Here is a 27,938-nt window from a genome sequence, read left to right as displayed (position 1 = left end):
ATGAACTAATAATGGTAAAGTACAGAGTATTCCAGTTTAATAGGAAATAGTGGGAAATTCAAAGACTCCCAGGCAGGTCCCTTTCCACTATTCCTATATCAGTATTATACTCAAATATTTCATAGTATCCTTGTTACATGGGGGAGAAGGGTGTTAGGAGGAATTAGATATCATAATCTTTACTTTGTAAGTAGGAGTCCAGTTCTAATCCACCTATTATGGATATATATATTTTTTACATTTATATTTTATATATATAGTCTTACTGCTTTGGGCTAGATCTGAGATAGTGGGCTTTATGACATGATTCGCATCCTCATGAAGAGTTCTAAACCAATCTTTTAGACGAGAAGCAAGATTCCTCAACTCCTTGTCCGTGCAACCTAGAGAGAAATATAAAGAAGAATATGAGTTATTAAACTATTCATAGCCTTTGACCTAGATCAGGGGTCAGCAACGTATGGCTCTCCAGCCATATCTGGCTCCACCTCCCAACTGGCTAGTCTGGGCAGAGCCCCAGGATGTGCCCCAGGGGCACTTCAGCCCCCTCCCCATATTCCAGTGCCTTCTGCCTCCATACTCCTCCTTCTGCAGGCATTTATGGCTCTCATGGCCAAAAAGGTGGCCAATCGTTGACCTAGATACTCACTGCTGGAAATATTCCCTAAGGAAATAAAAAAGACAGAAAGATTCCATATGAGTGATCTTAGACAAGTCAATTAAAATCTCTGATCCTCACTTTCCTCATCTTTAAATGAGGTGTCAGAAGCAATGCCTATGAGGAATTCAGAGAAACATGAGGACAGTTATTTGAAATAATACAGAGTCAATTAAGCAGAACCAGAACTACAATATACAGAATGACTATAATAATGAAAATTAAAAGCATCATGAAAAAAGTTGAATTTTTATTAATTCTGACCAATCTTTGGGCTAAAGGTCAAATGATGAAACATCTTTCCCTCTTGTCCCTGTAGAAGTGAGAAACCAAAGATAAAGAAAGTGTTATATGCTGTCAAACACGGTTGCCAAGTCCTTAGCATTTACTAATCTGTCTTTTCTTTTTATTTATTAATAAGAAGGAATCAGTGAAGGCAGGGGTAAGGAGAAATGACTATGAGATAAAAATACATGACATTGATAGAATAGAATGAGGTAATCAGGGCAGGCTCCCTCCACCCCAACTGTTGGTCCAGGCCAGATTGGGTCTCACTCCATGGTGGCTGCTTAAAGATGGGGCTGTACTCTGTCCTCTTCCAGTGGTCTTCTTGCTAAATGACAGGCACACTCAGAGTCTCCTACTTAGTTTCCATCCTTGGGGGCTATTGATGATTCATAAATGTGAAGGAAAAGCCCAGTAAGTAGGATTAAAGGGAGAAATAACTGCCATTCTTCCTATTTGAGCATATTGCTTGGCAGTCTGCCAACTCTCTTTTGGACTTCCATTGGGGGCAGGGGATCAATATATTCTTCTCTCTTCCTCTTCCCTGAAATAGCAAAGGCATCTTGTAAATAGCAGTGTATACATGTGCTAGCATGACACTAGATCTCAAGCCACTGACTGCTTCACTTGCTTTGTGTCTATCTCCTTGAGTACAGGTGACTGGATAGTGATCCTGAGATAGATATTTGCATTCTTGGAGGCTACCTCATGAGTTCAAAAGATCTAGTTATTGAGAGATCCAGGTGTAGGGAACAGGAGGTACTTCCTATAGCCACACATTTCTCATATGAAAAGATAGCTAGGAGGATGAAGCAGGACACAGGATATGGATTATTAGTGAACTGATACTCGGACAGTATAGATTGAGATGAAAGTGAAATCTATTTAGTAGTCTTCTAAGTCTTGGGAACTTTTACTTCTTAGTAGAACATAACAGAGCTGGTAGGCTTCTATGAACTTCCTGAGTAACTCCCAAATTTTCTATATCTGTTTATAGTCTTCTGTAAGTCAATTTACAAAAAATGGTTATTGTTTCATGTTTTAAATATTTATCAATGAAAAGTTTGTGAATCATTTGTGTTTTAAGCATTTCTTTTATGGTGGAAAAAATTAATAGCTTTACTATATCTGAAGTCTACTACTTTGTACATTATGTAACTTTGTTCAAGGGACCCTGCTAATCCCTTTTGGGGGTAATCCTAGACATGATCTATATATAAGTTTTATAATTAAGAGATTTCCTCAGTCTTCTTATCCAAGGTGAGGAAATAATGAGTAGGAAAGTGTTTGAGAAAAGCCTGACCCCATTTCAGAGATTGGGTTAGGACTCATTTTAAGAGAATGCAATTCTTCCTTTCCCAAGACTAGAGGTGGAAGGCTATAACAAAAACAAAGGAACCTATTCTTTTCAGCTAGGTCAGCTTTCCTAAGACACCAATTGTAAGAGGTAAAAATTATGGTTGGACTGAATATTTAAGAGTTTTGGTTGCCAGGAATTGATTACCCAATTCCAAAATTAAAGACACAAGTCAGGATGACTTTTATGGTAGTTTATTTACAAAAAGGAAGAGTGAAGGTAGGGAAAATGAGAAAGAGAGAGAGAGAGAGAGAGAGAGAGAGAGAGAGAGAGAGAGAGAGAGAGAGAGAGAGAGAGAGAAGAGACAGAGAGTGTGTTACTCCAGCATGGTCTATAAGGCCCGAAACAGGAAGGGCTTCAGAAGCCCCAGCAAAGGGTGGTACAGAGGTTAATTAAACAGGGCTTCTAGGCATGAGGAATCTTCCAAGAGGTTAGTGCCTCCAGAAAAGCCAAAGAAAAGAGAGTCAGCCTTTCACTTACCTATGTGACAATCTGAAGGGAAGCAGTCTGAGGTCTCGAACCCGAGGACAAAATTCCCTCCACAGGAAGTTACCATCATATTTAAAAGACAGTTCTTTGTGTCACTTCCTGTGTCCACCCCCCAGTTCTACATGGCCAAATGGCTGCCTCAACCTTATTTCAGACTGCCCAGGGGGCAGTCACTTGTTTTTNAGAGAGAGAGAGAAAGAGAGAGAGAGAGAGAGAGAGAGAGAGAGAGAGAGAGAGAGAGAGAGAGAAGAGACAGAGAGTGTGTTACTCCAGCATGGTCTATAAGGCCCGAAACAGGAAGGGCTTCAGAAGCCCCAGCAAAGGGTGGTACAGAGGTTAATTAAACAGGGCTTCTAGGCATGAGGAATCTTCCAAGAGGTTAGTGCCTCCAGAAAAGCCAAAGAAAAGAGAGTCAGCCTTTCACTTACCTATGTGACAATCTGAAGGGAAGCAGTCTGAGGTCTCGAACCCGAGGACAAAATTCCCTCCACAGGAAGTTACCATCATATTTAAAAGACAGTTCTTTGTGTCACTTCCTGTGTCCACCCCCCAGTTCTACATGGCCAAATGGCTGCCTCAACCTTATTTCAGACTGCCCAGGGGGCAGTCACTTGTTTTTGATTTGTCACTCACTAGCACATGTGGGTCATAGACCTCCCCCTTCGCCACTTAATTCTAAGTTGGGTGGGATATACATATTCCTGGTGGCTAAAGTCTAAAGAATGAATAGGAATGAGCTAATTCCATCTTCACACAATGTAAAAATAACTTCTACATCAGAAAATGAGCAATTATATACAGAAAAAGGATTAAATGAACTTGTTAAAGATGTAAAGTGCTGGTCCTTTGGTTTATGAACAGTTTGATTGCCGAAAGGTGAAGAAAGCTTTCATGTAAGAAAAACTGATAAAAAGGCCATTTGTAAAGAAAAACAGTTTGCTATTTTTCACTTTTTCAATAGAAAACAGGCAATACGCTTTTGTTAATTAAAGGGATGGCTGATGATAAAGGTCCTTAGCTTTAAACACAAAATAAGAAAATCAAACCCAAAGGGAAGAGTCATGAAGAAATAGTATGGAAATATTATTAACATAAATATATTAAAGATAATTCATACAAAATTAATACAGGGCAATTTGGAGGGGTTAGTGACAAAGAGGAGCTTTGTAGGAAACTAGGAGTGCTAAGAGGCAGAGGTAAAGAAGGAAAGGATTAAATTAAAATGTGAGGACAGACACAAGGGAACTGGACAGAGAATTGGGAAGTGTCATTTGGAAACAAAAAAAAAAGGAAAAAAGATGACAGGCTGCAGGAGATGATAATTCCTCATTTCCTTTCTCTTCATCCTTAATGATTTAGTAAAAGCAGGAATAATCGTTATATTTACTCAATGGGAAACAAATACAGAAATAACCAGTACATCATAATTCACAAAAAATATGGGTCATATTCTCCTGCAAACATACACAAAGGTTTTGAGAGTGCAAGTCCCTAAAAAGAAGGCATATCATGAGCAAGAAAAACCCATATAAGTTGGGAAAACTAAGGAGGACATAATGTTAAGTGATTTGTCTAGTCATAACAAGTTAAGTTTATGAAATCAAGTTTTCTGATTACAGGTCCAGCATTTGATCAAGCAGCTGCCTCAACATTAATTAATTATTTTTATGTTTGAGAATTAAAATTGAATAGAGTGCCAGGTCCAGAGATGGGAGGTCCTGGGTTCATATATTTCCTAGCTGTGTGACCCTGGGCAAAATCAATTAACCCACATTGCTTCACCCTTACCACTCTTCTGCATTAGATCCAACATATAGTATAGATTCTTAGAAAGAAGGTAGAGATTTAGGAAAGCAATTGTATCATGGTAACTTGTTTTGTATGAATGAGAAGTAGACCATTGGTAGCTTAAGAGGTACAGTGGTTAGCATCTCTCACCCATCTTCCTGTCCATAAGTGTTACCCTAAGAGAGTTTGAGTCAGTTACATGATTGTGTAAATGGCTGTTCTCTGGTGGTACAAGGGAAAGTTTGGGTGATTCAGCCTGCCCAGAAACAGGAACACACTCTGCACACATGCTACAAATTTATAAACTATTCCAAGTCTGAAATTTGGAACGTGAAAGGAGCTTGGACACAAGTGTGGACAGGAACATCTACATCAATGTAGTTAGGGTACCAGTTTCTTATAAATGGTGACATCAACTAAATGATCTTTACCTTGAGAATTTAAATGAACAAACAAAAATACTTATTCTCTTCTTTCCATGATATTCCGTCTTCTGTTTATGACTTTTCTGTTGCTTGTTTCATCCCCTTTCACTTTTAAGTTAGTCCTTTGTCCTTGTGCTTTGGCTTCCAGTCTATCTGAATTTTATTTTTTGATTTATCAGCTATACCTTTGTTCATTCCATCTTTATTTTCCTAGTGCACCTTCTGAGGATAAAGTTTCTGAAATTCCATGTTTGAACTCCTTCTTGCATCACATTTCTATGCAATTGTCATTCCTTCTCTGGCTCCAAGTCTGTCCAACACTATGTACCAGTGATACCAGGAATTCAAGCATTCCTCTTCTTGGAGAGGTTGTTGTCCATGAAGAAAGGCATAAATCTTTCTCAGAGAAAGTAGCATTCCTCAAAACCAAACTTGCCACAAGGTCTCCCATGAAATACTTGATTTCTCTCCCAAGTTTTTGTAGTATTCCCTTCCCCTCTTTCTGGTGGGTTAACAAACATTTATTAAGTTCTTAATACTTTAGGTGGCAGAGTATTGTAATAAATCATGTGGACACAGAGAAAGACAAAAACCCTTCCTGCCCTCAAGAAGCTTGCATTCTAGTGAAGGAGATGATAAGTACATAAATGGGTAGAGTATAGGGAAGATAAACTCGGAGGGGAAGTAACTAAGTTGCAGCTGAGGGCACTGAGAGAGGCTTCCTGTTGAAGATGGCATTTGTGCTGATACTCTCTCTTTTTTGTTTAAGCCCTTTCTTTTTACTCATACAGCCATGTCCCTAGTTCAGGACCTCATCTCCCCTGAACCATCACAGTAGCTTCCTAATTCATCTCCTTGATTCAAGTCTCTTCCCTCCTCCAATCTAGTTTCCACTCAGTTACCAAAGTGATTTTTCTAAAAGGTGAGCTCATCATGTTAACTCCATATACTTTAGTGGCTTCACATAATCACCAATATTAAAATAAAGATCTTCTTCATCATCTCCTCCTTCCTACATTTCCAGTCTTCTAACACTTTACTTCCTAACACTTTAGAGGCAATGCTGGACTGCCTGCCTTTTCTCAAATACAACACTGCATTCTATTACATTGCACTATCCTCCCGTGCCTAGAATGTTCTTTCCTCCTTAGTTTTGCATCTTCATTTCTCTGGCTTCCTTTAAGACTCAGCTCAAATCCCTCCTTATGCAAGAATGATTATTCCCCCCTCCCCTTGCATCACCAGAGCTTAGTACAGTAAATACACAATAAATATGTGCTGACATATCAGTCATTCTCCCATATCCTCTTTACTCTTGCTAAGAGACCATCAGAAACAATATTCCTTCACTGTTCTCTATTCTATTTGATAGAAGTAACATCACCAGCACCTCTCTGCTCCCACTTTCTCTCTCATCATTTACACAACATACTACTCTGCTACTCCTTCTCACAAAAGACAATGACTCATTTGTAGGAGTCAGGACATTTAATTAGCATATCAAGTCAATTTCCACTTTAGGTTCTCCTGATGATTTAAACTTCCTTTATATCTGTAGCCTCCTTTTGGTCCTTCTTATTTCTTGATTATCTCTCTTCTTATTCCACTATGTTCTAAAGATCAACTTTAGGTTTATTGATAAGCATATTTATTTACCTTTGTTGTGCTTTGTTTATTGAAAACTAGCTATTTATTACATAAACTAGTTCAGTAGTTTTGATCAGGATTCAAGGGCAGGTCTGAGAATGAGTAACTGCCCATACACAGTTCCAGTTCCACTGCAGGTTTCCAGCTTAAGAGGATCAGCTGCTGGATGGTTAAATAGTGTAGTACAGAGAGAGGGGGTCATGGTAGTTTTTTTCAAGCTTTGGCTGAGTTCTGTAATCAGTTAGGGTTTTGGAATCTTGAGGGAGAAAAGTCAGTTGGTTTGTGAATCCCGTGGAGAGAGTTTCAGACCTGCTGAGCTGCTTCCTTACCTATCTGTAGAATTGAAATTTAGCCTAGCTTTGAAATATTTATTTAAGAATTGTTACTTTAGATAAACCCTTTGTATCTTCATTTCCTTTATTATTTCCTATCTTCCTTCCCTTACCTTATATGTCTGTGGAGTTAATAAGGAGAGTAAATTAGAAAGGAGTTCAAATCTGTGAAGGGTTTAACTATAATTTGACAGTATTATATATAAAGAATTAGTCAGTCATCATTTATTCCCTTTAGATATCAAGAGTACCTTGTAAGCTGAGTTAAGGCAGGTCCTTGCTCAGACTCCATCTCTGCCTCCCTTCCCCCACCTGAGGTTCCCGAGACAACTGTTAGGGCTTCCTCGATCCACTTTCCTGACAAATCATCCTTTAAAGATAATAAACCCTTTTGTGTTTCAACAGACCTATTAGTATAATTTGTCAGTTAGTTATTAAGAGAGGGAAGAAGAGGGAAAGAACTAACATACTCTGGGCTTGAAGGGAAGCCGGGGTATCCATCTTGAAGGAAGGTGTAACTTCAAAACAAGTCTCTTCCTGTGAAATTAACTAAAGCCTGTAGTTAATTTCAGTTCAGTCTATTTCCCTCAGTTTGTGTTTAAGTCTGAGTCCTGGTCTAGAAGCCCTGCTGTCTTTGCCTGTTTAGATTAATTCCTCCTCTCCCTGAAGACTTCAGCCCTATTATTTCCTGAATCTCCTTATTCTAACCTACCTGTAACCTAGATTACCCACCTAGCAAGTCCCTGACAACCTCCTTTCAAAATTCCCTTGTACCACACACCTTTCCTCAAATTATCCCCACTACAATAGAGACCAGTCTCTGGGAAGGTCCCTCACCAATCCCTACCAAATCCAACTCCTGATTTAGTCTTCATAAATGGATAGGTAAATTCAAGAGTCCCCAGAAGAGCATCAATCTTCCACTGACCCTGGCAAGCAACCCTGCTTCCAGACTTCCTCTGGAGTCATCCTCAGAGAACTTAACTGGAAACTGTAACTGCCACCTCAGCAGCCCTTGCTATCAAAGTCTGGGAAAAGTAAAAGTTCACCAATGAAGTCCTTGGCATCAGATTCTGGTTTTCTCAATGAAATGTGACAAAAGGAGATGTAATACCTTACAGAAGCATTCTAAGGACCACTGATCTTGGCTAAAACCCCTGATGTTTATTGTCTCCAAATAAGAATGTGAAGTCACTGGTATCAGGGATTAATTTACTTTTCTACTTGTATCTCCAGTTCTCACAGTAGTTCTTTGCACATAAATAGTCATATACTCATATCTGTGATCCAGCATATAGTAAGCACCTAAGTTCTCCTTAACCTGCTGTTTACTAATCTTGTCAACTTGAGAATTACCTTCAATGTTTGCCTGTCCAACTCTTATGTATGTTCTCCCTATGTTCCACACTAGAAGACCACCAATGTGCTAGACATTTTCCCCACTTTCCTCCATCATCAAGAAGGTATCAGTGGAATACCTTGGTTGTTGACTTTTCATCTCTCATTCATGCCCTATGACCAGCCCATCTGCACTCTGCCATACAATTACCTAATGACATTTCTTTACTCCTGTTTTTTAGAGCTCCTCACTATAACCCAGATATTACAGTCCATTCAGACCCACATTGTGCTTATTCATTGTCCTTTCTGTGAACACATCTTTAGTTCAGAAAAAGCAGTGTTATTTCATGTCTTAATGCTGGTAAAATTGAAAAGATGGACTTTTGCAGAACTCTGTAATTTCCTGAAAGCAATTAATTGGTGGTAAAGATGTAGTCTACTGTTGAATATTCCTTGTCTATTTATTCCCTATGCATGGTTGACTCTCATAAGGATTTCATATAAATGGGAGAGTTGGCATACATGTCAATAGTTAGTACTTTTTTTCAGTATCAGTATAGGGCTATGTGCATATGTGTATCAGGAATAGGGGAGGGGGGAAGTGTTATTATTTGTTTTGCCCATGTATGTTACATGTATTTTCATGGGTCTGTCTATGTGTGGCTCAAAAGGAGGTCAAGAATAGATATTTCTAGAATCTTTTCCTTTCTCTAAGGGAGACTCTTTTTCCTGCCAATTCAGGAAATAAGAATTGACTACTTTCCTCAGAAAGGGTTTAGGGCTATTTATTAGACCAGGGGAAATGAGCTATGCTCTTGATAGCAAAATTCCACACAAAAGTTGACAATGAATCAATGAAGCACTATAGAGAGATGTGAAGGATAGAAGTCCCTTTCTCTGGAAATTATAGCAAATGAGCCACTCACTGCACTCCACCTACCTGGGACTCCCCAGTAAGAGGCTACCCTGTATTACTGGTGTTTCAACCTAGTATTTTCTCCCATTTCACCACTGCCTTTTTTGACTATACTCAATACCTTCAAGACTGGTCACCTTCTTTTTTTATTAAATTAAAACTCTTACCTTCCATCTTGGAATCAATACTGTGTATTGGTTCCAAGGCAGAAGAGTGGTAAGGGCTAGGCAATGGGGGTTAAGTGACTTGCCTAGGGCCACACAGCTAGAGTATATGAGGCCAGAATTGAACCCAGGAAACTCCCCACTGTCCCCACCCAGGCCTGGCACTCAGTTCAGTGAGCCATCCAGATTTCCCCTCAAACTGGACTCCTGAACCCCCTCCATCCCATCTTCACCAGCAAAGTTCTTTTGCCAACATCAATTCTCACTAATTTTCCATCTTGCACATCTACTGACTGCTTCCCTACTGCCTACAATAGTGATGGCAAACCTATGACACACATGTCAGCACTGACACTTGTAGCCATTTTCGATGACACATGGCCACATGTGGCTGCATGCAGATGAGTATGGAGTCACATGTCGAGGATGAAACATTTGCTGTGTGTAGTGTAGATACTCTGTGCACTATAGACCACAATTCTACCTATATTAATTTACCTATGTTGGTTTATTAAATAGTTATATATTACAATTTTACATTTTTGTTATTTAAACTATAAATATCATGAAATTATGGTGTTTTTTTCTCGAAGTGACACACCACCTGAGTTATGCTCATTTTTTTGGCAAATTTTGACACACCAAGCTAGAAAGGTCACCCATCACTGGCCTACAAAATGCTAAAGTTTCTTCCATTCTCAAAAAAAAAAAACCTTCACTTTATCTGTCCATTCCTATTAGCTATCTTTCTAGCTTTTGTTTTCTCCTCCTTTTCATGGCCAAACTTCTTGAGAAGTGAACTACAATCTCTATTTCCAATTCCTTTCCTTTCACACTCTTCTTAACTTTCTACCATCTGGCTTCTGACCTCATCATTCAACCAAATCTCATTTCTTCAAAGTTACCATTAAAATTGCCTGATCTAATGGCCTTTTCTCATTTTCATCCTTAACCTTTTCCAAGCTTTTTATATTGTCAAACACGTTCTTCTCCTGGATATTCTAGTCTCTAGGTTCTCATGACACTGCTTTCTCCTGGTTTTCCTCCTTCCTGCCTGACCACTCCTCAGTCTCTTTTGCTGGATCTTCATCCAGGTCATGTCTATTGACTACAGGTGTCCCCCATCGATCTGTCTTCATCCCTCTTCTTGGGGATCTCATAATTTCCTAGGGATTGAATTGTCATCTCTATTCAGAATGGTGAGTCACTGAGTACCAAATGTCTCTGATTTGAGCCATTCAAGCAATAGGAAGAGCTTCAGTGGAATTTTTTTTTTTTTAAATTTTAAACCCTTAACTTTCTGTATATTGACTTATAGGTGGAAGATTGGTAAGGGTAGGCAATGGGGGTCAAGTGACTTGCCCAGGGTCACACAGCTGGGAAGTGTCTGAGGCCAGATTTGAACCTAGGACCTCCTGTCTCTAGGCCTGGCTCTCAATCCACTGAGCTACCCAGCTGCCCCCTTCAGTGGAATTTTTAAAAACAGGAAGAGGGAGAACTCAGAAAGGGATAGAAGACCCAGCTCTGATGGAACCATTTCAAGAAATCAGCAGCAAGAGTCAACTGATTAAGAAGGTTTTAGTTGCTAGTTCTTGACTGGATATAGAAAGGCTGATATTAATTTGAAGGCAACTGACTTGTCCTTTAGTGCCATGTACAGTGTGAGAAAAACCATCCTGAAGTGCTAGTTCTATTCAGTTGTCCTTCCTACTGTGAGAAAAAAAAAGCTGAAAGGTGAGTTGAGCCTTTGCAGTTGATTTGCTATAGGATTGGCTAACTGAAAAATGCTTGGATATTGCCAAATATCCAAGTGAGTGGGACTCTTGATGAGCTTGTCTGCACTGACCAGAGAAAACCTATCTAATGAATTTGGAAGTTCTCTGTCTTAAAGGAAATTGCCTGGCAAAACAAAAGTGTAAGACTTTCTCCCCAACCTTTTAAAGGTGACTGTAGGGGGAGCCAAGGCAGTGGAGTAATCCTCAGAAGCTCTGTGCCACCATGAGAATTCTCTCAGATCAAGATTAAAATATCACCATAAAACAAATAGAGGAGTGAAAGAACCAACAAGGAGACAGAGTGAAACAACTTTTAAGAAAAGAAAAATCCAAAAGGTAGGCAATGAACATCTGGGGCACTGGGGTGAAAGGAGAGCAGACCCAACAAGAAACTCTAGCAAGGAGGGAAGAACTAACCAAAGGGAAGCCACACACCCCTACATCTGCTGTCTGAGATTCGGGAACCTATGCCCGAGTCAATTTCAAGACTCTGAGACTCTGCCTGAGCAGATAGAGATACAAGCCAATTCATAACCCCTTGAAATTTCAAACCTATGGAGAAGTCTTGAACCCTAGTACAAAGAATTCTAGTCTGGGCCTGGGACAAGAACAAAATTTGAAGTCCAAGTACAAGACACAAGAGAAGCCCAGAAAAGGTAAATAAGAAATGGAAAATTTTGGGACTCATTAAGGTAAAAATATTTACATGTATACATGGAAAGAGGATTTCAGTAAGTCTCAGAAATTACTCCTAGTATTAGAGAAGATAGAAGGAATTTACTCAGAAAGAAGGTGGAGAAATAACTTGATTATGAGGATATGATATATATATATATATAAAAATGTGATGATATGTATGTATGATATGACATATATACATATGAATGATATATTAAAAAATCAATCAAGAGCTGAAAGGGTTGGACTGAGAGAAAAGGGAAGAGAGAGATAGAATGGGGCAAATTATATAACATAAAGAGGTGTGCAAAATCATTATAGAGAGGGGAGGATAAGGGTAGTGACTGGCAATGCTTAAACTTTTTTTGTTGTTGTTTTTTGTTTTTTTTAAACCCTTGTACTTTTCGGTGTATTGTCTCATAGGTGGAAGAGTGGTAAGGGTGGGCAATGGGGGTCAAGTGACTTGCCCAGGGTCACACAGCTGGGAAGTGGCTGAGGCCGGGTTTGAACCTAGGACCTCCTGTCTCTAGGCCTGACTCTCACTCCACTGAGCTACCCAGCTGCCCCAATGCTTAAACTTTGCTCTTATCTTAAAGGGCTCAGAGGAGGTAAAACGGGTATATTCAATGGGGTATAGAATTCTATTTTACCCCACAGAGAAGTAGAAGGGGAATAAGACAAGGAAAGAGGGAGGTAATTGGAGGGACATGGCTCTAAAATCCACTGAGCCAACAAGCTGCCCCCAAGAACACATTTTTCAAATATTGACACTTATCTGGTAGAAATTATGTGGAGTTTTGTTTATTATTTGTGTGCTAATTAATCCCAATAAATAATCTGTATTTGACATTCAGCATTCATCAAAAACCAATGAATCTTATAGGGTTTACAAAAGCACATTCACACAGTTCCAGGGTTCAAGTTGCTTGTATTGGCTTGCAAGTAGGTAAGGGAATTCTAAGCTTTATGAAGTTATGGGGCCCTAGTCAACATCGACCCAAAAGTGAACTGAGAGAATAAACCACAAATTATCAGTACAAAATGGCATATACATGCAAGCAACATGCAGAGCAGACATCTGACATTGGTTGTAATGAAAACTTTCCACGAGAGGAGAGAGCAATCATAGTTGTTATAAAGTGCCAAAGTGAGAGTGATGAGTAGTGCTAGTATATTCCTCCACACAAAATGTCAACTTTAGAAAATATCTGCAATTTTAAAAATAACACAATGGAAGACAGTTTTCTCATTCCTAAACTGGTCCCATAAAACAAGATTAAGTGAAGTCATTTAATTGGCTGTGTTATAAAAATGCTTTAATTAATTTAATTTAAAATGCTTTAATTCATGTGCCAAGCTAGGTGTTGGTCCAAGAACTTGGAATTTGGATTTGAGGGATTTGAAACCAGAAGCCCAGAAGTAAATAGAGAAACCATCTAATCCAATTCCTTTATTTTACATATAAATTTTACTGGTTTTCAGACCAAGGATAATGATGGTGAAACTCCATGAGGTTCAACAGATGATGACCTCATCTATGACAATATGAGACAACAGAATGAAGGAAATGTTAAAGGGAAAGCAGAGAAGGAAGAAGAAATCTCAAAGAGTGATAGATGGAGACAGGACTTTAATGCTTCTATGCATTTCCTCCTACATGATTTATAGACAATGAGGTATTTACCATAGTATCATCCAGACAACTCTAGCTACTAGATAGTACTACATACTTCTAGGTACCACTCTATGTAGTATCAGAGAAGTCATAGAAAGACGAGATGCCTGAAGGCTGATGGAATGATGGTGGTAGTGTTAATGGAAAAGCCCTTTATTGGTGTAAGCAATAAAGGTTCAAGGGATTATCTTTATAACATTCTGGGAAGCCCAGCATATCCCTCGTGATTCTTTACCATCTTCCATGAGTAATGGAAATGTCATTTTCTCATTGTTTTGGGGAGTATGAAAGGTTAATTAGCAGGTAAAAAGAGGCTGCAGGCTCTCCTTCCTCTGAAGAGACAAAGGTATAAGAGAGAGAGACTAGAATTGTACAAGGGGCATTGAGGGAGATGTGAGAGAATTTGTTTATGCTATTTTATTCTAATTTACTTATATTTCTACTTTTGGTAAATCACCTTCTTTTTTTCATTACTATCATTTTGTGTGCCCTGGAACTATGATTTAAGTGGGAAATTGAAGCTTGCAAACAAGACAACAAGGTTTTACCAACTCTATGATCCAGAAAGGATACATGACCTATGTCAGAGTCACAAAAACTAATAAGCAGCATATACAGGATTTGAACCCTCAGACTCCAAAATCATTGTTCTTTCCATTCTAAATAACATCTCCATTTTCCTGATGGGAATGGATTGTGCTTTATATATATGCTTTCAGTACTTAAAATGAAACATTAGTAGCATCTATTTCTTCCCAATTGCATGCATGCCATCTATTATAAATGCTCTCCAAGAGAAGAAAATTGTCAAGTCAACTTCCAAGTGAAATGATTCCCTCTCTAGCATCTCAGGAAAAATTAGTCAGTCATGTTTAACTAAACCCTAACAGATGTGCAAGTAATCTGTATCGTTAGAGAATTTCCCACAAGTTTGCTTGCATACGTGGGCTTTTGATAATTGATGGAAACAGAGCCTGAAATCATGAAAGAAATAGTGACACTCAGGCAAAAATCCATGTGCTTGCAAATATGAACAGGGAAGAAAAGGAGAAACACAGGAGGTAAAAAATAATTAACAATCCATAAAAGGAAAAGGAACTGAGTGAATGAATCTGTGCTACTACATTCCTACCATTTTCAAGTGGTCTGTCTGAAAAAGAAAGATTTTTACAACCTTTAATTCAACATGCCTTACTGAAAAACAATCAGTAAAAATACCCCACTGAGAAAAAAGTCATTCACTGCTAGAATTGTAGAAGTCAGAACTGGAAAGGATGACAAAGACTATCTATTCTCAGTCCACTTATTTTGAAGAAGAGGGAATTGATGCCTTGAGAAGAATGAATTGCCCAAGGTTGTGGGAAGCCAATAGGAGAAACAGAGTCTTAGATAAAAATCTGAGAATCCTCTTTTGACCCCTTTTGTGATTCTTGTGATTTCTTGTTGAAAAGTATTGTGGCCTTACTGAGAAGCTTTAGGTTCCTAGAGGGCCAGCATTTAAAAGGTAAACACTTCCCCACTTTGGACAGGAATGCAGCTGCCTGGTATAGCCAAGGCCAAAACCTTAGGAGGGTAAATTCAACCCTGCGAAAAATATTCCCCAACATGGCTTCCTGATATGAACCCAGTCAAAATTCAGCCTTGGCCTTGGTCTGTTCTAAAGCCAATGAGAAATTTTCTGTTTTGATATGACATAATTTATAACTTCTGCGCATCTGCAAAGTTTTGGGGAGGTTCTTTTGTGTGAAATGAGTCTTGAAATATATATAACAAACTCCATACTCCTTGAGACAGAGCTGGAAGCAAGAGCTAAAAGACAACTCCAATGTCCATTATTTCCTTATCAACTAAAGTGTCCTTATCAGATTATCAGAGATGATAAATAGATCTTGAGACAAGGTCACAAAGTAGTGAGTAGTAGAAGTAGGATTCAAACCCAGGTAGTCTAATTCCATATCCAGCTATTTATTCGGATTAATTTTTTTCACTCTAAAATCAAGACTGGAAAAGGGGTGAAGAAGGTGGAACTGGGGTTAAGATGGCAGCAGAGTAAAAAGCATCTGCTTAACCTCTTCTAACCTACATATATAAGACTTCTCAAGAAGTCATAAAAACAAATCCAGATGACCTAAGGGACCCCAAAACAGGGAACAGCATTGAAGGTACATGAGATCAGGGCATTTCCATGCTATACGGGGGTGAAATAGCTCACTAAAACATGAGCTGAGCAACCCCCTCCTACAGGGCCAAAGCCAGAGCACAAGAGTTAGAGCAAGTTTGGGGCACCCATTAAGTCCTTGGCAGAAACCTGGGATCACCAGGGCCTGCTCCTGAGAGCAGCAAGACTTAAGGCCCCAAGAGGCTAAAGAACGCATGGACTTTGAACACAGACCTTGAGCTCAGGCGCAGCTGCGGAAACTGAGCGCAGGCGCAGACCTTGGGTGGTGACCCAATACATAGGGGTGAATGACAGTGGAAGCAGTTCCCTGAGACTGTTAAAGGAGCTTCAAGAAGAAGAACAAGCAAGGGGACCACGAGGAGGCTTGACCCTGAGAACAACTAGACCTGAGACCTCAGTAGCCTAAAGAGTGCAGAAAGAGAGGATAAAGCTGAGAGGGCGATGGGCTAAAGATGTCAAGCGAGACATAGGAACCTTCTGGGTTTTGAAAGATCAAAAAGAAATCTTTAACACTTGACAACTTTTACACAGAAAAAATACAGACAACAGAGCAAACAGCAGAGGAGAACAAACAAGTAATGATATCCAAACCTTCTCAAAAAATTGAAAACTGGTCACAAGGTCTTGAATAGTTCAAATCTGAGATCATGAGAAAGATGGAAGAGATCTGGCAAGAAAATAACAGTTTAAAAGGCAGAATTTTGCAAAGGTAAAGTGAGGCTCAGAAATCAAATGAATTGATAAGCAAATTGAAGACCAGAAATGACCAGCTGGATGCCTTGAAGAACCAAACAGACCAGATTGAAAAGGAAAACCAAAATATTATAGCCAAAAACTAGTCTCTAAAGGCTAAAATTGGGTAATTCAAAAAAGATGCCCCCAAATCAAAAGAATTGATAACCAAATTGGAGACAAAAATCTAACTGCTGGAAAACAGGATGGACCAAATCAAAAAGGAAAATCAAAAGCTTATAACAGAAAACCAGTCTCTAAAGACAAGAATTAGGCAAATAGAAGCCAATGATCTCTCAAGACAGCAAGAACAAATAAAACAAAGTCAAAATACTGATAAAATAGAAGGAAACATGAAACATCTCACTGAGAAACTGACAGATCAATAAAGGAGGTCTGGAAGAGAAAATTTGAGAATCATTGGTCTTCCTCAAAAACCAGAAATTAATAGAAATTTGGACTCCATACTAAAAGAAATTTTTCATCAAAATTGCCCTAAAGAGGGGCAGCTGGGTAGCTCAGTGGATTGAGAGCCAGGCCTAGAGACGGGAGGTCCTAGGTTCAAATCCAGCTTCAGCCACTTCCCAGCTGTGTGACCTTGGGCAAGTCACTTGACCCCCATTGCCTACCCTTACCACTCTTCCACCTATAAGTCAATACACGGAAGTTAAGGGTTTAAAAAAATTAAAAAAAAATTGCCCTAAAGTTCTAAAACAAAAGGGCAATATAGACATTGAAAGGATCCATATATCACCCTCTACACTAGACCCTGAAAAGACAACCCCCAGGAATATAATAGCCAAATTCAAGAGCTTCCAAATAAAAGAAAAACATTTACAAGAAGACAGAAAGAGACAATTCAGATATCAAGGAGTACCAATCAGGATCACACAGAATCTGGCAGCTTTCACACTACAAGACCACAAGACTTGGAATATGATATTCAGAAAGGCAAGAGAACTGGGTCTACAACCAAGGATCACCTACCCATCAAAAGTGACTATATACTTCCAGAGGAAAGTATGGGCATTCAACAAGATAAGTATTTGCGCAGAAAAGGCCAGGACTAAATGGAAAGTTTGATAACCAGCCACAAAAAAAAAACAAGAGAAACATGAAAAGGTAAATAAGAAACAGAGGGGAAAAAAGAAAACCCATATTTTTATATTTGTCTCTTTAAGGGCTTCAATAAGATCTAACTATTCGTACTCCTATATGGAAAAATGTTATCTGTAATTCTCTGTAGTGAACTCTATTCACTATTATAGTATGCACTATTTTAGTAATTAGAAGAATTTTTCACAGAGAGAGATTGGAGTACTAAATGGTCTAAGATGATATGGGAGTGAGTGGGAAACAGGGGGGTGAATAGTAGATGGCACCAAGAGAAACTTGAATGAATAAAAAAAATAGGATATTCTATTACACACAAAGAGGCATGGGAAAGGGAGGGGATGAGTCCTATTATAAGAAGGAGAGGAAGAGAGCATTAAGAGGTAATATTTAAACCTTACTCTCAGTGCAATTAACCCTGAGAGGGAAGAGTAGCTAGATCCATTGGGATATAGCACTCTATCTAACCCTACTAAGAAAGTCAGAAAGGATAAACCAAGGGGAACAGGGGAGTGGGGAGGTCAAAAAAGGGAGGAAAGGAGAAGGGGGAGGGAACTCATTAGGCCTTAAAAATTAAAAGAGGGGAATAATAAAAGAGGGGGTGGAAAGGGAAGTAAATCAAGGGAGGGGACAAGGGTTACTGGTTTAAAACAAATCACTGGTATAAAAGGAAATACCCTAAAAAGAAGGGGTAGAAGTAGGAGAGGATACCAAAATGTTGGGGAATACACAACTGATAATTATAACTCTGAATGTGAATGGGATGAACTCCCCCATAAAACGGAAGCAAATAGTAGAGTTGATTAGAAACAAAAATCCTACCATATGTTGTCTACAAGAAACACATATGAGGTGGGTGGACATACACAGATTTAAGGTAAAGGGCTGGAGCAAAACATTTTGGGCTTCAAATGAGAAAAGGAAGGCAGGAGTGGTGATCATGATTTCTGACAAAGCCAAAGTAAAAATACATACGATTAAAAAAGACAGGGAAGGTCATTACATCCTGATAAAAGACAGTATAGACAATGAGGAAATAACAGTGCTCAATATGTATGCACCAAGTGGCATAGCACCCAAATTCATAAAGGAGAAACTGGCAGAGCTGAAGAAGGGAATAGGTAGTAAAACCATACTAGTGACAGATCTAAATATTCTTCTTTCAGATCTAGATAAATTAAAACAAAAAATAAATAAGAAAGAGATAAGAGAGGTGAATGAAGTCCCAGAAAAATTAGATTTAATGGATACGTGGTGAAAAATAAATAGGCACAAAAAGGAATACACCTTCTTTTCAGCTGCACATGGTACATTCACAAAGACTGACCATGTAATATGGCATAGAAACATCGCAAACAAATGCAAAAGAGGAGAAATAATAAAAGTAACCTTCTCAGATCATAATGCAATAAAAATAATAATTAGTAAGGGCATCTGGACAGGCAAATCAAAAACTAATTGGAAATTAAATAATGTGATTCTCCAAAACCAATCAGTTAAAGAAGAAATCTGTTTATAGAAACAATCAACAATTTCATCCAAGAGAATGACAATGATAAGGCATCCACGCAAACTGTGTGATACAGCTAAGGCAATACTCAGGGGGAAATTTATATCCTTGAGTGCAGAGATTAATGGATTGGTCATGCAACTTAAAAAACTAGAAACCAAGCAAATTAAAAATCCCCAGATGAAACCTAAATTAGAAATACTAAGAATCAAGGGAGAAATTAATAAAATCAAAAGTAAAAGAACTATTGAATTAATAAATAAGAATAGAAGCTGGTATTTTGAAAAAACAGATAAAATAGACAAAGTATTGGTCAATATAATAAAAGAAAGGAAAGAAGAAAACCATATTAACAGTATCAAAGATGAAAAGGGAGACCTCACCTCTAATGAAGAGGAAATTAAGATAATCATTAAAAACTATTTTGCCCATTTGTATGGCAATAAATATAGCAATCTAGGTGATATGGATGGATATTCACAAAAATATAAATTGCCTAGATTAACAGCAGAAGAAATAGAATACCTAAACAATCCAATATCTGAAAAAGAAATTGAACAAGCCATCAAACAACTCCCCAAGAAGAAATCGCCAGGGCCTGATGGATTCACAAGTAAATTCTATCAAACATTCAAAGAACAACAAACCCAAATACTATACAAATTATTTGAAATAATAAGCAAAGAAGGAGTACTACCAAATTCCTTTTATGACACAAATATGGTACTGATTCCAAAGCCAGGTAGATCAAAAACAGAGAAAGAAAACTACAGACCAATCTCCCTAATGAACATGGATGTAAAAATCTTAAATAGAATACTAGCAAAAAAACTCCAGCAAGTGATCAAGAGGATTATCCACCATGATCAGGTGGGATTTATACCAGGAATGCAAAGTTTTCCTAATCAACATTAGGAAAACCATCCATATAATTGACCATATCAACAAGCTAACAAACAGAAATCACATGGTTATTTCAATAGATGCTGAAAAAGCCTTTGATAAAATACAGCACCCATTCTTATTGAAAACATTGGAAAGTATAGGAATAGATGGACTTTTCCTAAAAATAATAAAACAATCAACAAGCATCATCTGCAATGGGGATAAATTAGAAGCCTTCCCAATAAGATCAGGTGGGAAACAAGGAAACTCATTATCACCTCTGTTATTTAACATTGTACTAGAAACACTAGCAGTAGCAATTAGAGAAGAAAAATAAATTGAAGGCATTAAAATACACAATGAGGAGACTAAGCTATCACTCTTTGCAGATGATATGATGGTCTACTTAAAAAACTGTAGAGAATCGACTAAAAAACTAGTAGAAATAATCAACAACTTTTGCAGGATACAAAATAAATGCACATAAATCATCAGCATTTCTATAAATTTCCAACACATTACAACAGCAAGAGGTAGAAAGACAAACACCATTTAAAATCATCCTAGACAATATAAAATACTTAGGAATCTATCTACCAAAACAAACACCGGAATTAAACGAACACAACTACAAAACTCTTTCCAAATAATTAAAACTAGATCTAAACAATTGGAAAAACATTGATTGCTCATGGGTAGGATGAGCTAACATAATAAAAATGACCATTCTACCCAAATTAGTTTACCTATTTAGAGCCATAACTATCAAACTACCAAAAAACTTTTTTACTGAATTAGAAAAAACTATAACAAGGTTCATTTGGAAGAACAAAAGATCAGGAATATCAAGGGAAATAATGAAAAAAATGTAAATGAAGGTGGGCTACTAGTACGAGATATTAAATTATACTATAAAGGAGTGGTCATCAAAACAATATGGTACTGGGTAAGAGACAGAAGGGAGGATCAGTGGAATAGACTTGGGGTAAGTGACATCAGCAAGACAGTGTATGAAAAACCGCAAAAGCCCAACTTTTGGGACAAAAATCCACTATTTGACAAAAACTGCTGGTAAAATTGGAAAACAATATGGGAGAGATTAGGTTTAGATCAACATCTCACATCCACCATCAAGATAAATTCAGAATGGGTTAATTACCTGAATATAAAGAGGGAAACTATAAATAAAGTGAACACATAATAGTATGCTTCTCAGATCTCTGGGAAAGGAAAGATTTTAAAACTTAACAAGAGTTAGAAAAAATTACAAAATGTAAAATAAATGATTTTGATTATACTAAATTAAAAAGCTTTTGTACAACAATGCAACCAAAATCAGAAGGGAAACAACAAATTGGGAAAAAAATCTTCATAACCAAAAACTCTGACACGGGTCTAATTACTCAAATACACAAGAAGTTAAATCAATTGTATAAAAAATCAAGCCATTCCCCAATTGATAAATGGGCAAGGGACATGAATAGGCAATTTTCAAATAAAGAAATCAAAACTATCAATAAGCACATGAGAAAGTGTTCTAAATCTCTAATAATTAGAGAAATGCAAATCAAAACAAATCTGAGGTATCACCTCACACCTAGCAGATTGGCTAAAATGATAGTATGGGAGAGTAATAAATGTTGGAGGGGATGTGGCCAAATTGGGACATTAATGCATTGCTGGTGGAGTTGTGAACTGATCCAACCATTCTGGATTGCAATTTGGAACTATGCTCAAAGGGCTAAAAAAAGATTGCCTGCCCTTTGATCCAGCCATATCATTGTTGGGTTTCTACCCCAAAGAGATCATAGATGAACAGACTTGTATGAAAATACTTATAGCCACACTTTTTGTGGTGGCAAAGAACTGGAAAATGAGGGTATGCCCTTCAATTGGGGAGCAGCTGAACAAATTGTGGTATATGCTGGTGATGGAATAGTATTGTGCTCAAATGAATAATAAACTGGGGAAGTTCCATGTGAATTGGAAAGACCTCCAGTAATTGATGCACAGTGAAAGGAGCAGAGCCAGAGACCAAAACACTGTAGTAAAATAGAATGTAAATGGACTTCTGTACTAGCAGCAATGCAATGATCCATAAAAATTCTGAGGGACTTATGGAAAAGAAAGCTACCCACATTTAGGGGAAGAACTGCAGGAGTGGAAACACAGAAGCAAAGCAACTGCTTTAACACATGGGTTGAGGCGGACATGATTAGGGATGTAGACTCCAAACTAGCAAATATCAACAATTTGGAAATAAGTCTTGATTGATGACACATTTTAAAACCAGTGGAAATGTGTATCGGCTATGGGGGAGGGGGAGGTTGTTGGGGTGTGAAGGGGAAAGTAAGAACATGAATCATGTAACCATGATAACTTTTCTAAAAAAATAAAAATTATTTAAAAAAAAGAATCCATAGGTTCTTGTAATAAGGGAGCACACATTCATCTAACAAGTACTTAAATGTCTACCCATGAGCAATTGATGTTTTCCTGTTGTTTAGATCTAGTTTTATTTGTGTGAAGAGTGTTTTGTAGTTATGTTCATATAGGTCTTGTGTTTGTCTTGAAAAGTAGGCTCCCAAGTATCTTGTCTAGAGTAATTTTAAATGGAGTTTCTCTTTCTAACTCTTGCTGCTGGGTTTTGTTGGAAACAAATAGGAATGCTGATGATTTATGTGAGTTCATTTTGTACTCTGAAACTTTGTGAAAGTTATTGATTGTTTCTACTAGTTTTTAATTGATTTTCCTGGATTCTCTAGGTGTACCATCATGTCATCTGCAAAGAATGATACTTTAATTTTTCTCATTGCCTACTTTGATCCCTTCAACTTCTTTTTCTACCACTAGTGATTCTAGTACAATGCTTAATAATAGAGGTGATAATGGAAATCCTTGCTTCACTCCTGATCTTATTGGGAAGGCATCTAACTAATCCACATTGCCAATGATACTTGCTAATGGTTTTAAATAAATACTATTCATTATTTTGAAGAAAGGCCCTGTACTTTCCTGTACTTTCTAGTGTGTTCAATAGAAAGAAGTATTGTATTTTGTCAAGGGCTTTTTCTGTATCTATTGTGAAAATCATGGGATTTCTATTAGTTTGGTTGTTAATACGTTCCTGGGCATTATCTTTTGAGGATTTAATGTAGGGGGTCTATGGGTCTAATGATCTATGGATTCTTTCAATGTCTATTTTGCCCTTTTGATCTAAAGTATCAGGACAGATTTTTTGGAAAATTTCCTGTAATATGATGTCAAGGCTTCTATTTTTTTCCAGGCTTTTAGGTAGACCAATAATTCTCAGATCATCTTTCCTGGACCTGCTTTTCAGTTATGTTGTCTTTTCAATGAGATATTTCATGTTTCCTTCTATTTTTTCATTCTTTTGATTTTGCTTTGTTAATTCTTGAGATCTTGAGATCATTAACTTCTACTTGCCTAATCCTATTGTTTAAAGACTGATGGTCAGCTATGATCTTTTGATTTTCCCTTTCAGTTTGGTCTATCCTGCTTTTCATGGCTTCTAGCAGGTCAATTCTGATCTCAAATTTTCTTATTATTTCATGTGATTTCTATGCCTCCTTTTCCATGTGGGCATTTTTGTCTTTTAAGCTGTTATTTTCTTTTTGTATTACTAGCATTTCTTTTTCTCATTTTTCTTCTATTTTTCTTACTTGGTACTTGAATTCCTTTTTGAGTTCCTCGAGAGATTATTTCCAATTTCCTTTTTTTTTTAATGTTTGGATATGTTCTTGTTTGTCACTCTCTGCTGTTGCTTCTGTATTTTGATATTTTTCTCTATAGAAATTATCTAGAGTCAAAAAGCTTTTTTTTTGCTGCTGCTTATTCCTTTTTCTACTAGTGGATTAGAGTTCCTTCATATTGGTGGACATTGCTTTCTTAGCTTCTGTCTCACAGGGTTTTGCCTCAGTAGTATTTTCATTTCCCAGTCTGAAGTCTGAGTGAGGAGGGCAGGCAGTTCTTTGTGTGGTGTGCTTTAAAGTGTTTTGCCCTGAGGCTATTTTTCTAGTTTCCTCTGTGTCATGTGGCCAGTTTTGTCTCTGTCCAATCTCCTTGCTCTGCTGCCCAGACTCTGAGCTCTTCAGCCTCAGGTCCTAAGTCTTGTAGCTAAGGCCTTGCACTGCCCTCAGAGATAAGTCTGGGGTGACCTCAGCCAGCCCCTGAGAATTTAGAGATTGTCCCTGCCCTCACTCTGGCTCAGTAGATGATGTGTGGGCAGGGTGACCAGCTTGTGCTTTGATAAGTATAATTTCATCCCTTTATGGAAATCCCCAAACACTGCATACTTCCAAGGCCGAGTCACTGGGAATGCCCCTTTACTCATCTGATTTTAATTTCTGTCTTTTTAAGAAGTTTTGTGATGATTGGTTGGAAGGAGATTCAGAAAACTCCTGTTATTCCAGCACCATCTTAGCTCCCTCCTCAGGTATTTATTAACTATCTGACAATGAGAAGTCAATAAACACTTTACTCATCTATAAAATGAGACATTTGGACTCATTTCTAAAGTTGTTCTTTACTCTAAATCTGTGAGCTTATGAATTCTTTCATTTTATAGATAATGAAACTGAGTTCCAGAGAGTTGTGACTTGCCCAGGGTCAGGGGCCAGGATTTGAACCCAGATCTTCTGATTTCAAAGTAAACATTTTTTCTACAACACTATGCCTTTGGGATGAGTTTGTCTTCTAATGAATATTTAAGAAAGTTTTTCAGGACAGAAACATGATTAGGTCATTGGTCGATGCCAGATTTGACTGTTCATCAACATCTTGTATTTTTTTAATCTGAAAAATTTTATTTAATTAACTAATTTAGAATATTTTTCCATGATTGTGGGAAGCCAATAAGAGAATAGATAAAAATCTGAGACTCCTCTTTTGACCCCTTTTGTGATCCTTGTGATTTCTTGTTGAAAAGTATTGTGGCCTTATTGAAGAGCTTTAGGTTCCTAGTGGGCCAGCATTTAAAACGTTAATACTCTTTCCCCTTTGGACAGGAATGCAGCTGCCCAGTATAGCCAAGGCCAAAAGCTTAGCAGGGGAAATTCAACCCTGAGAAAAATATTCCCTGACTAGGCTTTCTTATAAGAACCCAGTCAAAATTCAGCCTTGGCCTTGGTCTGTTCTGAAGCCAATGAGATCTTTTGTGTTTTGATATGACATAATTTATAACTTTTGCACATCTGCAAAGTTTTGGGGGGTTCTTTTGTGTGAAATGAGTCTTGAAATATATATATATATATATAATAAACTCCATGCTCCTGGAAACAGAGCTGGAAGCATGAGCTACAAGACAACTCCAGTGTCCCGTTATTTCCTTATCAACTAAACTTGTCCTTATCAGATTATCAGAGATGATAAATAGATCTCGAACCATGGTTATATGATTCATGTTCTTTCCCTTCCCTCCCCTCTCCCACATCCCATAGCTGACATGCAATTCATCTGGGTTTTACCTGTGTCATTAATCAAGACCATATTATTGATATTTGCACTAGGGTGATTGTTTAGAGCAGTGATGGCAAACTACAGCCCGCAGGCCAGATGAGGCTCCCTGAAATATTTTATCCGTTCTGTGTGACATTATTCCTAATCTGATGAATACAATGAGTAGGATACAATATAATGAAACTTCAAAAGAGTTGTCTTAGAAACAGACTGACAAATGAGTATTTCCTTTCCTTTGGCCCCTTCTTTAAAAAGTTTGCCCATCACAGGTTTAGAGTCTATATCCCCAATCATATCTCCATCAACCCATATGTATCAAGCAGTTGTTTTTCTTCTGTGTTTCTACTTCCACAGTTCTTTCTCTGGATGTGAACAGAATATTTTGGAATGCAGATGAAAGACACTTCAAAAGAAAATCAATCACATATGAAGACTTGAGTTCAGTATCACAATCTCATTCCCTTTGTCTCTTTGGGGGAGTATGGTGCTGATTATCTCCTTCTCCACCCCTTTGGATAACTGCCCATATCCCATTATGTAATTAGGTTATTTCACGGTATACTTCTAGCTTCAAATATCTCTAGCTCAGGATTTCTTTTCTAATTTACTTTTCCCATTTCCCTGCCATATTCCTTCTCCTGTTTCTTTAAGCTTCTTTAACTTCCTTTATTTCCTCCTTTTCTGTCTCCCTCTCCCTTTCTCCCTTTCTCTCTGTTTGTCTGTCTGTCTGTCTGTTTGTCTCTCAAAAGAAATATAGTGTAACCATAATCTGACTTGATTTGGTATACTTTCTGGTATTTATTGCTTCTGAATGGATGCAGGCTCATCTTTGTGAAAAGATTCCGGGACTTTAATTTAGAAGATCTATATAATGTTTCTGGTTTTGCCACTTCCCAGTTCCGTTGCCATCTGAACAGTAAGAGAATTTGGAGTTAGATAAATAGGGCTCAAATTCCAGTTCTTCCCTCACCTATGTGATCAGGAACATATCACTTAACACCTCTGATCCTCAGTTTCTCATATATAAAAGGAAATATGGCCTCTAAGGTTTCTTCAAGTTCAAAATTTATGTTCCTATGACATCTCTTAATCTCTACATTTTCATCTGCAAATTTAGAATAATAACATTTTTCTTATTCTTCTCATTGAATTATTTCAAGACTGTTCATTTTAAACCATAAAGCATTACTTAAATATGGGCTATTTACTTATTCTATGACAAATATGTGAGACTATAATTATTTTCTAAAATTAGAATTATAGTTCTACAAATACTGGGAACTACTAGAGAAAAAATTCTATCAAGATCTTCCCTGAAACTTAGCCTTTAGAGATTTGCCTAGGGCAATAAGTAGTTACTTGCCCAGAGACATAATTAGACATTTCAGAGGCAGAATTTTAAACCAGGATCTCCCAATTTCAAAGCTAGATTTCTAACCAGTACACCATGCTGTCTATTATCCATTCTGATTCCTCAAAATATTTCATAATATCGCCATGACATAGTTGGGGAGGAACATGGAAGGGAGAGGGTAATTATTGTTAATGAATAGGGGAAAAATATAGATTAAATGCATACTTTGTATTAATAAGCAATGTGCTAACAACTGAGGATAGAAAAGTGAGACAGTCCCTGCTCTCAATGAGCTTACAATCTAACAGTAAGAGGTGTAGGAGGAGGTTTTAAATGTATGGTGGATAGTTACACTTGCTAGTCCTTAGTGTGCAATGGCATGGAGGAATATAAAGTCTAGAGGGTCTGTTAGGTACAGAAAAAGGGCTAATGTTGATGTCTAGGGAATCTAGAGGATTCAGCTATTTTATACATGGGAAAATCTATACTATGCAATGTCTCATAGGTAAGCTCAGAATTTGAGCTCAGGTCCAATTATTTGCTAATATCGAAATGACACTGGCTTCCCAGGAGTTGCTAAAGATATAAGAGAGACACTAATTGATATAACACTAAAGTTAGAGGAGAATTCTTTATAGATCATTTAGTCAAGAAGATCCTAATTTTTTGTGTCACAGACCCCTTTGATAATATAAAACCCTTCTGAGGATAAAATAAAATCTGTATTTCAAAGGAAACCAATTACAGTGGAATACAATTATCAAGAACCCCTATTCTAGTCTAACTTTCTGATTTTACAGAGAGGGAAACCGAAACCTAGATGTAAGATGTAATATCCAAATCGCCATAAGACACAGAATGTTTGTAGTAGAAGACCCATTCTAACAATGTCATTTTATCTTTTCATTCTTTGTGACTTCAACCTTTGTTTAATAGTACTTGAAGATATCTCTAGCATATTATTCATTCTATACCAAATAACTTTCCAAACTTTAATAAGTATCTAATCAGAATTCTAGGCTAAAAAGATGCCCCCTTTATTATTTAATATTGTTTTTAAAATGCTAGCAATAGCAATAAGACAGGACAAAGAAATTAAAGTTATAATCAGCAAAAAAGAAGACATAATTATCTATATTTTCAGACAATGATGGCTC

The 27,938-nt window shown here is 37.5% G+C and overlaps 1 protein-coding gene across 1 annotated transcript in view; it reads right to left on the bottom strand.

Moving 5' to 3' along the window:
* Positions 1-27,938, bottom strand: part of SPOCK1 (SPARC (osteonectin), cwcv and kazal like domains proteoglycan 1) — a 794,690-nt gene that overhangs the window by 33,357 nt on the left and 733,395 nt on the right. Inside the window, exon 7 of the mRNA XM_044659936.1 lies at positions 267-383. Coding sequence (XP_044515871.1) covers positions 267-383 — 117 coding nt within the window. The remainder of the gene's footprint in view (positions 1-266; positions 384-27,938) is intronic.

Source organism: Gracilinanus agilis, chromosome 2 (genome assembly GCF_016433145.1).
Source record: "Gracilinanus agilis isolate LMUSP501 chromosome 2, AgileGrace, whole genome shotgun sequence".
Taxonomy (NCBI): Eukaryota; Metazoa; Chordata; class Mammalia; order Didelphimorphia; family Didelphidae; genus Gracilinanus; species Gracilinanus agilis.
Note: the sequence above shows the minus strand (reverse complement) of the source record. Positions and strands in the feature narration are given on the sequence as shown.